Below are 13421 nucleotides of genomic sequence, written 5' to 3' on the forward strand. Positions count from 1 at the left end.
TATATATTTTGAGCTCAGTCACATTTCCATTTGGCTGCTTTGTAGAAATAATTTTTCTTTTTATGTGGAACTTACCAGAGGATTTAAAAAACAACAACAACAACAACTTTGAAAGCCGTTAACCTGCCACTAGCAAGTAAGTACGTTTCTGATGCAATAGTCACCATTATATATGAAAATTATTCTCACTTAAGTAGAAGACAATTCTTAATTGACTAATACAATTAAAGCATGCATAGTTGGGAATTCATTTACCTAAAAATATGAATGTTTTGTAGGCAGAATAAAGCCCAACAAGAGATATCCAAATCCTAGGCCAAGGAACCTGTAAACATGTAGAGATTGTATTTGTGAGTTTCCTATGGCTGCTGTAAGAAGAGATGACAATACACTTAGTAGCTGAAAGCAACACCACACTATTTTATTATTTTATGTTATAGTTTTGGAGGTCAGAAGTCTAAAATGGGTTGGTAGAGCTGTGTTCTTTTTGAAGGCTCTAGAAGACAATTCTTTTCCATTTTTAATTTCTAGAGGTCACATGCATTTATTGGCAGGTGGACTCTTCTTCCATCTTCAAAACCAGCAGAGTAACACATTCAAATTAATATCTCTCTTTCTGTCTCTCTTTCTCTCTCCCCCCCACACACATCCACTACCTCTTTCTCTCCTTGGCCCTTCTGCCCCCATTTTATAAGGGCCCTTGTGATGACCCTCACATGGATAGTGCTGGATAATCTTCCATTTTCGAGGTCCTTTACTTAATCACATCTGCAAAATTGCTTTTGCTAGGTAAATTATATAACATATCCACAAGTTCTGGGCATTAGCATGAGAACATTAAGAGGAGGCACTACTTAGGTTATTGTAGCTACAGAAGGAATTAAGGTTGCTAATCCTCCAACTTTAAAATAGGGAGATTATTCTGGGTTATACAGATGGCTCCAATGAAACCACAATGGCCTTTGAAAGTGAAAGAGGAAGGCAGAGGAGGAGGTCAGAGTGTTGCAATGTGAAAAAGATATAACCTGCTATTGCTGGCTATGAAGATGAAGAAAGGAGCCCGTGAGCCAATGAAGAAGGCAGCATCTAAAAGCCGGTAAAGGCAGATCCCCCATGAACGGGGAACGAAACAGCTCTGATAACATGTTTTTAACCCAAGGAGATTCATATAAGACTTGTGACCTACAGAATTATAAAATTATAATTTTTTGCTATTTTAAGCCATTACATTTGTGATAATCTGTTATTCTGCAGCAACAGAAAACTAATACAGCTGCCCATATTTCAAAAGCATAGAAAACTGGTTGGTACATGATCTCATAACATTTTTCATGCAATTCATAATACATTTGAAATAACAATCCAGATCATGGCAAGTGTATGCATACATGGAGCATAATGAAAATACATTTGTGGCATCAATTATTCCTTATACATTTTGGGTAGCTCTGGCATCTGAAAAAAAGAATTTCTGGGTTGACTGGTGTTTGTGTAATCATTGTCTTGCTTTAATTGATATTCAAAGAAATTACAGCAACTACTATGCAATCCAATATATTTGATATTTTTCTAACATATTTAATAGGAAATTTGTAATCTTTGAATTGGTGTCTACAATCACAGGCAAGTAGAGAAAAGTTCTTCTGTAATTCAATGATATCCTGAAATAATTAAATTTATTTAAAGAGATAACCTGTAAACCACAGAGGTATATATCTTGATTTTCTATTCTACATTTTGAATGTTCTTCTTATAATTTATTGTTTCTATGGTATTTGATTCATATTAGTGCTTAATAGCACATCCTGTGAAGAAGATAATGTTTTATTTTGAAAATAGTTATCCACAAAGAGATGGCCTTTAAGGTAACATTGTCTGAGATAATACAAAAACTGTTTGCATTTCCAAGAAGTACTGGGATAATTCTGACAGTATCATATTCCTTTTTATGACTGAATAATATCTCATTGCATGGACATACCAAATTTTATTTAACTATCCAATGGGTGATGGACATTTGAACTGTTTCTACCTTTTGGCTATTGTTCATGATGCTACTATTAATATAAATATGTGAGTACATGTATTAGTATCAGTTTTCTATTCCTTTGATTATATGCCTAGGGGTGGAATTGCTGGGTCATATGATAATTTTATCCTTTCTGAAGAGCTTACAAATCATGTTCCATAGCTTCTGCACCATTAGCCTCTACATCAGCTTCTGCATCATACACTCCCATAGGCAATGCATGAGGATTCCAGTTTCTCCACATCCTCGTCAAAACTTGTGATTTTTCTTTTTTTTTTTTTTCAATTATAGTCATCCTAGTGAGTATGAAGTGGTGCCTTATTATGGTTTTGATTTGCATTTCCCTAATGATGTTGAGCATCTACCATGGATAAAAGACTTTTAACAGATATTTAATTTATAAATATTTTTTTCCATTCTATAGGTTGTCTTTGAATTTTCTTGATAATGTCCATTGAGGCACAAAAGTTTTAATTTGGATTAAGTCTAATTTATCTAATTTTTCTTTCGTTGAATGTGCTTGTGGCCTCATATTTAAAGTCCATTGCCAATCCAAGGTTATGAAGATTTATCTATTTTTTTTTCTAAGAGTTTTATTAGTAGATTTTATACTTAGGTTGTCAATCCATTTATGAGATAATTTTTGTGTATGATATAAATTAGGGATCAAACTTCATTCTTTTGCATGTACATATCTAGTCATACCAGCACCATTTATTGAAGAGACTATTCTTTTCCCATTAAATGGTATTAGCACCATTGTGAAAAATCAATTGGACATGATATATGGGTTTGCTTCTAGACTTTCAATTCTATTTCTTACACTAGTACCACAATCTTTTGATTACTGTAACTTCATATTAAGTATTCAAATCAAGAATTGTGAGTCCTCTAACTTTATTCTTTTTCAATATTGTTTTGGTTATGTGGTATCCCTTACAATTCCATATGAATTTGAATATCAGCTTTTACATTTCTACAAAAATGTTAATGAGGTATTGACAGGAATTACATGGAACCTGTAGATTGCATTGGGTAGTATTGCCATCTTAAAAATATTAAGTCTTCTAATTCATAAACATGGGATATCTTTCTATGTGTTTAGGTTCTTTAATTTCTTTCAGTAATGTTTTATAGTTTCAGTGTATATCTTTCATATTCTTAGTTAAATTTATTCCTAGGTATTTTATTCTTTGGGGTGCTATTGTAAATGGAATCTTTCCATTAATTTCTTTTCCAGATTTTTTATTGCCAATGTATAGAAACACAACTGTTTTATGCATTGACCTTATGTCTGCAAATTTGCTAAATTTGTATATTAGCGCTAGTAAATTTTTGTCGATCTTGGGGGGGATTTTCTACATATAGGATCATATCTGTGAAAATATACAGATTTTCTTCTTCCTTTCAAATTTGAATCCCATTTATTTATTTTTCTTGTCTAAATGCTCTGGCTAAAACTTCCAATACTATGTTGAATGAGAGTGGTGAGAAGGCAGATTTATCTTACTTTTGCACTTAGGGGGAAAACTTTCCATTGAGAGTGATGTTACTAGGTTTTTCATAAATGTGCTTTACCATGTTGAGGAAGTTCATATCTATTCCAAATTTCCTGAGTGTTTTTTATAATCATGAAGGAGTGAGTGCTCTAAAACTTTGGCTGCAATAATACAGCAGTATTTACTGAATCTAAACTTTTGCCACAATGGCACTCTTTTGTCATAAAAACTCAGCAATAACTTTTGCTGCTTTACCCCATTACTTCCATCCCTTCCCTTAGGTTCTGAACTAGCCAACTATATGCTTTCAAGGACATGCAGAACATATTATGATACAAAAGAGCACACACTTTGTCCTTGGTGTCCAATAAACTGGATGAAAGCATTTAAAAGATACAGGGTAAAACTGGAAATGCAGTTTTTTATCATGACACATTCAAAGACCAAGATCATATATAAGAAGCATGTAAACTAAAGCTTTCTTTCCACTTTTATGCCTATCATTAAAGTAAACTGCAACTGCCTCTGGTATCTATTAAAACAAAAGTATATTTATGTCTATAAATTATTTAAAGTAATACTTTACAAATGGTTATTTAATAAATTGATGCCACTGTGATTTTTAAAAGGAATAATTGAGCCAACACAATTGTCTTTATTATTTTTAATTTGGAAAGAAGACATAAAAAGAAATTCACACATATGTGCTTGGTATGTTTACTGAGACTTATGAAGTTATGTTTTTTTTTTTAATTTGATAATTTTTGTGGCCAAACTGGTGAATTCAGTGTATACTATAACAAAAGCTACATGATGTAAGCATGGGCTCATGCATTTACTTCATGGCTGGCTAGTAAAATGTGATACTTAAACAGAGGTGTGGATGACCTATTTTGAAGTTATTTTTGTTAATAACTTGCTAATTTAAAAATTTTGTTTATTCTGAAGAAATTTCAGACCTACAGAGAAGTTCCAGAAATAATTTAGAAAATTTCAATATATCCTTTACTCAATTTTCCAAGTGTAAATATTTTACTACATTTATTGTATCACTTTGTCATTTTCCCTGTCTCTCCATCTCTGTCTGTTTCTGTCTCTTTCTGCCCTCCTTTATGTGTATGTATAGATACTTATTTTTTATCTTAATTGTTTCAAAGTAAGTGGTAGATCTGATGTTCCATTATCCCTTGAATACTTTATTGAGTATTTCTACAATATAGACATTCACTTGTATGATCACAATACCTTTAGCAAAATCAGTAAATTAAAATAATAGACCTTTTTTTTCATTCCATCCATTATCCCATCAATATCCTTTATAGTGAAAAATAAAAATAGAAACAAAAATCTATTCAGGATACAATCCAATAGTATATGTTTAGTTTTTATATATTGAAATAATTTTTATGATATTTATTAGCTCTATGCTAGTTAGATGGCCATGATAGGCCATCACCCAGTATCTTATATAATGTCTATGTCTTTGAATTTTTTAAAATTTTGTTTTCTCCTACCTATTGAACTGATATATTTTTAAATTTGAAACTGTGATTTCTAATTACCATTGTATTATCATTTTTAATTACTATTGTATGCCTGATACTGCTTTATAAGAGTTATTTTATACAGTAGGATTTCATAAGGTTTATTAAATGCATAGCAATATATTTTAATATGAGAGACTAGAATAACAAAAAATATACCAAACAAGTATCTGCAGTAATTTAAAAACCTGAATTGGATGATGTTCTCTTAAAAATTTTTCAGTATTAGCAATACTTTCCAGAAGTGGTTTTGTTATAATCTTTAAATTAAATTGAAATTTAACATCCAGTGTTTCTTCCCTTATATTAGTTATGATATACAATTGCTTACTCATCTGCCTCTGACAATTTTAATGTATGTTGTTTTTTATCAAATCATCTTTTAGCCTTTATTTATTTGTTTTATACTGAATACAACAGAGATCAGATCTTCATTTGCTGTGCATGAAAAATATACTTTACTGATGTGATTTTTTACCTTAATATATTGATCTCCAGAAATAATCAATACTTGAGCTACATACAATTCAACAATTCAAGGATTTAATTTTAAGAAGTCAGTCAATAACTTTCACCTGGGAAGGCAAGCTTCATTTCCCCTTTCCCATAATGAATTACTGCTCTTCAGCTGCTATCAGGATGTCCAAAATGTGTCAATGCAGCAATTGTCCACAGAAATACAACATGAACTCTATCATTTTCCCAAATACAGTTAATTTCTGCATTAGGAATAGTTAGTTTATCTGGACTGTTAGGCCACTTTGGAATTAAGAACCATTTCTTCCTTGGCTTTCCTTTTCTTCTTTCCAGTTCTGATGATTCAGAAGAGCAATATTTCTAACATTATGTCATTTTTTTCCTCTCTGTCTCTCTTCTGCTGTTCTTTAATTGTATATTTGTATCAGCTTAAATATAATATGCTAATTCGAAAGCCTTCTCATCAGAAAACACACATACACATGCCAGCTTCCAAAGGCAAATATTCATTTTGTGCTGTGGTTTATTAGCACATAGCATAAATTTTGGTCCTGAGCCCATTACATATGAGAGATTTCTCACTCTACATGCTATTACTACTATTGGTTATCAGTAGAGCCAAGTCCTCATTCCCTTGACCTCTCTTACAACCCAAAAATATATCATGAAAGTTCTAAAAGAAATTGGAACTGATTTCACATATGTAGTTAATGAAACTAAAGGAAATTGAAATATTAAAATAGCATCTTCTATGTAATGGGCTCTGCCAGGCTCTTCCGTAAATGAAAATGAGTCAGTCAATATTTCATATACTCTGTCCTAGGCACTAAGGCATTAGAATAAGTGAATATTAACACCATCAAACTCCATTATCATCACATAAATTATTAAACTGTGAAAATTTTAACCCATGGTTCTTATTGGGAATGGGTTCTGCTGAATCCTTGCAGTAAATAGTCAAACTAGTGTGGTATCCACAGAGTTGTTGGGAACTTTGAAAGAAACAGAAACTGTGTGTTTTATTTGATGATGCAGTCTAGGTATTTTTTATTAGTGTGCAAAGACAAATCTGAGTAAATGCCTTTTATCCTGGCCTTTCTTACATGGGTATGTGAAAGTATTAAATACACAGTTTGGGCATTAACCACAGAACTTATTGTATAGTGCATGACTTATTCATCTTTCAAAACTGAGTTTGCTTAAAGGGCAAAATTTTCCATAATATCCCATTTTTTAAATAATGGTGCAGTGACTGCAAACCCATTTTCAAGAAACCTTTTGGGACTAGAGACTTTTGAGACTAGAACTCATGTTTAAAATAAGAATAAATCTTTACTTAAGCTAGACAAATCAACTAAATGGTAATTTTGGTTAAGTTATTTACGCCATTAGAAGAAGAGGTGGGCTTACCAGCACTTATGATTTATTCATGTTTAGGCACAAAATAATCTATATTCAACAATCATTTATAGAAGGTTCTTAATTTATTTACATTCATGTTTATAAAAGATTCACATTCATGAGGCTACTTTTAGAATATCCAACAAATAATGTAGTACCTATAAATATTGGTATGTGAAATCAGTGGAGAACACACAGTAACATAGAGCCATCTATTGAAAACACATGGATGTGATGCTAGACAAGTAGGGCATTTGGAGTTTGCCTTTATTCAGCCATATTCTGTTTAAAAATAAAAATATTTTGTGAGTTAATTCTAAAGCACATTAATTCTTAAGGGTCAATGCAGCTTACATTTTTATTTTATTTTATAATAGCCATCATGTACTAAGTACACAAACTTTTCTAAAGGTTATGTTAATGTTTCTTTTATTTTTTTAGCTCCATAAATATATTGTTTCTGTTAGAATGCATTTAATGAGGGTTTACCTGAGAAAGTACTAATAATAAATACTTAGTTTTAATGATAACTAAGAAAAATTAAGTTAGGTAGCTGACCATATTTATAATAACCTGGATATACCAAGAGATATTGTATAATAAAGTCAGCACTTGGATAGCTCTCTATGGTATCTGCTTAGTTCACCTTTAATCATGGTAAAGAAGACTGTGAATAATAATGTAATTGCTGTTGCTGGACATAAGAGTTACATATTTTGTTTGATTCGTAAAACTGGGTTTATGCATGCCCCCCTTCAGCACCATATGCTTTTAATCTCTTGGTACACTGCAAAGCAAAATGTGATTGCAATTGTGCAATGATTTTCCTCATTTATATTTATTTTAAAACATTTACAGTTTATTAGCTGTGGTTGACATCTTATTTATCCTTCACTACTATGGCAAATCCTGGGCACCTCTTTGAAGTTTGGTGGCATGTTTTCCCTTTATATCTCTGTTGCAGACCAGGTGCAGGATGAATGATCCTTTAACTACTAAACATTCTGAACACAATAAAATAAAAGAGCAAGCGCTCTCTGTATATGTCCTTAATTACAAATTATATCTTCTTCTTTGGAAGTAATATAAAAGCCAGAAAGAGATTGCGAACCACATCTAAACAGAGAGACAATAATCCTTTGTGGTCCCCCATTGCACTTAGAATGAAACCCAAATCATTTTTCATCCATCAAATTCTGGGTAGTTTGTCCCCATCCATCCCCCACCCTTATTGATCACATTCTTTCCTAGATCACTGTAGTCACATTGACATGTCAGTCAATTCCAAGAATAGGCCAAACTCTTTCCCACCATATACTTTTTGTGTGAGCAAGTTCCCCTGCCTGGAATGTCTTTCTTTGGACATTTTATACAACTAACACCTTTTCCATTAGTTTTTGCCTTAAATGTCAGCTCCTTAGCAAGACTGCATTATCTACCATGGCAAAAAAAAAAAAAAAAAAAAAAAAGTCTGTCCTTGTATTTTTTCTTAACTCCTTGATTGGTTCCTTCTTGGCCTTTACTGCAGCCAACAGTTATCATTTCTTTCTCTAGGATGATAGGGAACAAATACATGTATCTTCCCAATGATTCTCCAATTTCAAGTACAGTCCTTACACTCATTTCAATATCCAATACACATTTATTGAATGTATAGATGTGTAAGTAAATTAAATATTTAACATACAGAAAGGTAGGCTAAAGCACTACAGTCTGGAGCTGAATGGTACTAAACAGACTTGAATTTTAACCTCAACTTTAGCATTAACCAGATATGAGACTTGGGTGCTTTATCTTTGCCTCAGTTTCCACATCTATAAAAACAGAGAAAGTAACACTTGGCCGATGGTTTTCAGAGTGCTTCTGTAAGGAAAAATTGATTGAATGAATGTGAGGGAGATTAAAATTTTTAAATGTTAGACAAATGCAAGATAATCTCCCAACTTCATCTAAAAAAAATTTTAACAAATAGGGAAAAGGTTTGAATGCAGGAAGAGAACTTGGAAAATTTTCATCGTGTTTTATTTGTAGGAGAGTTGGTTCCTGATATTCCACACCAAAAACGGTGGGGGAAAGGGGAGTTGGAAAATGACTGTTTATGAAAAGAGGACCCAAGACATTGGGAAGGATTGCTTTTGTAGCGTTTGTAGTAAGCAAGCTACATTTTAAGGCCGCATTGGTAAGAGAAGGATGAACTCTGACTCTACTGTTGGTGATACCCTGAGGGTTTAACTCTCCTTTAAACAGAGATAGGATAATATAAAGTAACTCAGCAACAGTTCTTGGTTAAAAAGAGAATGTCAAATCTAAAATAAGAAGAAAGGGGAATATTAGAGCAACTGTAGTTACCTATTTGCTAATTTCTTCTTTCTTCTACATGTCTTCCCAATCCCTTCACAAACTGACTAATTATGTTGCTTCTTATTAATAGTTTTTAAATTCAGACCCCACCCCCAGCCCCTTCCACAGATAGGGATCAGGGAAAGAGGCATGGCCGGGTAACCAGAACTAATTCAATACCCCAATGATTATACACTGGAAGCGTGTTGCTGTACAATATCGCCCCGGAGCCGCTTTATTTGTTTATCAATGAACATGCTACTGCGTCCCCGGGATGTAGGTCATCAGAAATACCAGCTGCCGACCACATGGGGTCTTAATTATGTTTCCAGACCCAGTGCGTTGCTGATTCCAGCACAACTGGAGTGCGTCTGAGCCGCGTGAGAGGCAGGAGACACCTGTGCCTTAGGGACGCAGGTGAAGTCCCATTTACCTTCCTGAGACTTTTTCCCTGGCGCTTTCCGACCCTCTCAGCCGCTCACCCCCCTCATCCTCATCTCCCCTATCCTCTTGGACCCGGGCCTCTCTGTTTAACCGTGCTTTTCCCGCGCTCTCCCTTGTCAGCACCTCAGCTGAAGACACAGAGGACTCCACAGAACTGGGCATGCCTAATAACCAGGGAAGGCTTGGGCTGCAAGAAGAAAGCGTTTGCACCTTCCGAGCTCCCCTCCCCTCTGCAGCTGCTTCCTGTCAGTCAGGCGACTCGACGTGCGGCACGGTCCAATGAGAGCCCGGGGCCTTCGCGAACGCCCCGCCTTCCCTGGCACCATCACCAATGAGTGGTCGGCGGAGGTGGGCCGCGCCCTGTTCCCGCCTCCCCAGTTAAGGCCGCTGGTGTGAGCCGGGGCTCCGCGCGACTGAGGGACGACGGAAGGGACCGGCAGGTGTGGGCGCGAGGCCGCGTAGCCCGACGGCGGGAGTCGCAGGCGCGCGGCGCATGGGCCGGTGAGGACGCTCCGAAGTCCCCTCGCGGCGCGCTGAGGAGGAACAGCGCGGGAGCGAGGCGCTGCCCGGCGACCCCCGCGTCCGAGCGAGCGGAACCTCGCGCTTCGCCCGGGGACAGTCCGAAGTCCGCGCTATGGAAGAAGAGAAATATTTGCCTGAGCTGATGGCAGAGAAAGATAGCCTGGATCCATCTTTTGTGCACGCGTCGCGCCTTTTGGCGGAAGGTAGGACTTGCCCCCACCGGTGGGCGCCGACCGCCGGCTGCCCGTCTCGGCCGCGGCTCGCTGAGGGGAGTGAAGTTGGGGAGGGACGCCTGTCGTCGCCTTCGCGGAGACTGTCCCCCTGAAGATGCTCGCCTCAGAGCTCAGGCAGGCAGAGCGCGGTCTCCGGGCGGACGGCGGTGCTCCTGCTCCACGTCTTTAATTGGGGGACGATCAAAGCTAGGAGATGTGGTGGCAGGGGTGATGTGGGACCTGCTAGGATATTTGGTAGGAAAAAAAAAAGCCATGAAGTGTGACGCGGTCTACAGGGATATTTTCACTTCGCAGAGGGAAGGGAAATCAGTTTGGAAGTAAATGGTGATCCATGTAGTAGTGTTCTGAGGGCTTCTTGGCTACAGATCAGCGTTTCTTTTTCTTTTTTCTTTTTTTTCCTTTTTCTTTCTTTTCTTTCTTTCAGTGACTTTGATACCTTTTAATGCAAGTCTTTGCTATGGAAAGTCTCAGAATTCACCTAGATTAAACTGTGCATGTTCTTGTGTGTGTATGTGAATGTGGCAAGCAGAAGCTGAAGTGCTTATAAATTTATTTGAAGTGTGATGATTGTGTACTCTGTAAGATATTTGGTCCCTGGGAATACTCTGTAATTGATCAACTGTTTTACCAAGTGTGCATTTTCTTTTGTGTACCTGTAATGTTAAAGGAGATTCCATGCCCAGAGGGACATATATGTCTAGTCTTTTGCATTGCTTTGAAAGGTTGTTTAAACACACACACACACACACACACACAAACTTCTGTATGACAGAAATATTAATCAGATTACTCCATTTGTGTCGAAATAATGTCCTCTAACTACTAAAAGACACCCCTGATATCTGTAGTAATTTACACACTCCTTTTAAAACCATCTGCAGATTTTTTCGGATGAACTCTTCATTAATAATGAATTACTTCATCATCAAATTGGCTACAATGCAGTTTTGCAATGGGGGCTGTTATGGACTTACGGAAAGCAAAAAACTAAAAGGGACAACTTCTGCCTACTCAAGCCCTTGAGCATTAAAATTTTTTTCTGAGACTTAGTTGTACCATAGAAGGATAAATTCTGCTCCTTCGTACATGATGTAAATAGGCATTAGATATACTTTAATATTTTATTGATGGATTGTTATTTATAATAGCATTAAAGTGTAAGTTGTTTTTCCATATTTGCATTCTAAATAATTAGGAAAAGATTTATAATAAAAACATGAAACATGAAATAACTAAACTGTTTTCAAGGAAAAAAACTTGTTTTAGGGATAAATGGAGAGGTAAAATGCAATTATGCTTACTACTTTCTTGGTTAGTGAATAAAAAAATTAAAATGGAAAAGTAAAGTCATTTAAAATTAAACTTTCCCTGTATTTTGTCACAAAAGACAACTACATAAAAATAATAGAAAAATGATGAGTTAATAAATATTAATACTTAAGGTTGATTGAAATGATTAAATGCAATTAAGCCTTCTAAAATAGTTTAATAGATTTTCCATAAGTTTCTTCATTTAGCTTATGATTTCTTTAAAGTTAAAAAAAGTTGCTAATTGATCATTTTCTCTGATCTGCTAATTGGAGTTCCATTTGGGACAACTGGCTCAATGATTAATTCATCAGTCATTAATGTGAGTTACTGTGCTTGAAAACATCCAAGCTAAAGAAATTCATAAAAGATACTTGTAACAGAGTGCATAGGTATTTTTGTGGTTGGTAAAACAGTCAGAGAAGGTATGTACCTGGTTCCTTAACATTTTATCTTTCCCAGAAACTTGATTTCTTGATACAGTACTTAGGAACATGTTCTGATGTACCTTGTAATTTGATTTTTTCCCAGCAGGGGGAAGCATACCCTGCTTTTGTAAAGAATTAGGAAAAGCTCCTAAATAGAGAGAAAAGCATCTAAGTAAGAAACAAAGAGAGTGCCTAAATTTCAGAGAAATCATAATAGGGAAAAGAGAATGGAGAAGGTGATGATAATAATCTTGGAGTACATAAAGAGTTATTCAAAACGATGCTTAGGGTTTAAATTACTTCTCTGATTGCCATGGAATTTACATGTTCCTTATTAAAGAGTATAAGATGAGTATTCATTGGAATCTCAATAAATCTTAATGTATGTTTTGTTATAAATCTTTCATTATCTTTTCAAAGGCCATTTGCCAAGATTTCCAGGTTTTGTTTCAGATCTTTATAGAAAAGTGTTTTTGAGATGATTTTATTTCTCATACCTGAAAATGCACTGATTGAAGGCAGTGGCTATAAATAAATCTGACATAGATATTCATTTGGAAAGAAGGTGCATACTGAAGTACATTTCAGTCAGTACTGTGCAGACAGTGTCAAGCTTGAGTGAGTAATAAAAATGATCCAGATGATTCAGTTCTTCAGAATGATTTTCCAGAAGCTAATATATATCAGGGTAGTGATATAAACCAATGAGCTTACACAATGATTTATTTAGCTTTTTGATTGGTGAGAGATGCAAATCAATGCTCAATTGCCACTGCGTCATTTATAATTGAAGGCTGTGGGATTAAAAGTACTAGTTTGTTAATTTGTTGTTTTTGTCATACACTGTAGTTTGTTTTATTTAACTTGTTTCTGCTATGGATTTTCAGTAGGAATGATTCTGAGAAAGATACAGCAAGAACTATTTGTTTTTTTGTATTTGATTGTTACTTAGAAAAGCCCTTGAATAACATGGTTTGAGTAGTGTTTATATAAGATGCTTAATTAATTAGAATAATTTTCCTTCTGAAATTATAATGTTATCTAGTTATCCATTTGTTATAGAAGGTGGTTTTGAATTTGATAAAACAGCAAACTCAGCGTGATCCTTGAAGTTCTACTCAGCCTCTGAATTTGCTTGCCAGATGAAATTACATGAGGTTATTTATATCTATGCTACTTCTGGGAAGTACATTAAA

The 13421-nt window shown here is 35.1% G+C and overlaps 1 protein-coding gene across 2 annotated transcripts in view; it reads left to right on the plus strand.

Annotated features, from left to right (window-relative positions):
• The first annotated feature begins 10093 nt into the window (after nt 1-10093).
• KHDRBS2 (KH RNA binding domain containing, signal transduction associated 2) overlaps nt 10094-13421 on the plus strand; it is a 533034-nt gene continuing 529706 nt past the window's right edge. For both annotated transcript variants that reach the window (XR_012919310.1, XM_076003252.1), the window contains exon 1: nt 10094-10459. Coding sequence is in view for 1 of the 2 variants with exons in the window: in XM_076003252.1 (XP_075859367.1) it covers nt 10369-10459 (91 nt within the window). In the remaining variant the exon portion in view is untranslated. The remainder of the gene's footprint in view (nt 10460-13421) is intronic.

The sequence above is a fragment of the Microcebus murinus genome, chromosome 5 (assembly GCF_040939455.1).
Source record: "Microcebus murinus isolate Inina chromosome 5, M.murinus_Inina_mat1.0, whole genome shotgun sequence".
In the NCBI taxonomy this organism is placed as follows: domain Eukaryota; kingdom Metazoa; phylum Chordata; class Mammalia; order Primates; family Cheirogaleidae; genus Microcebus; species Microcebus murinus.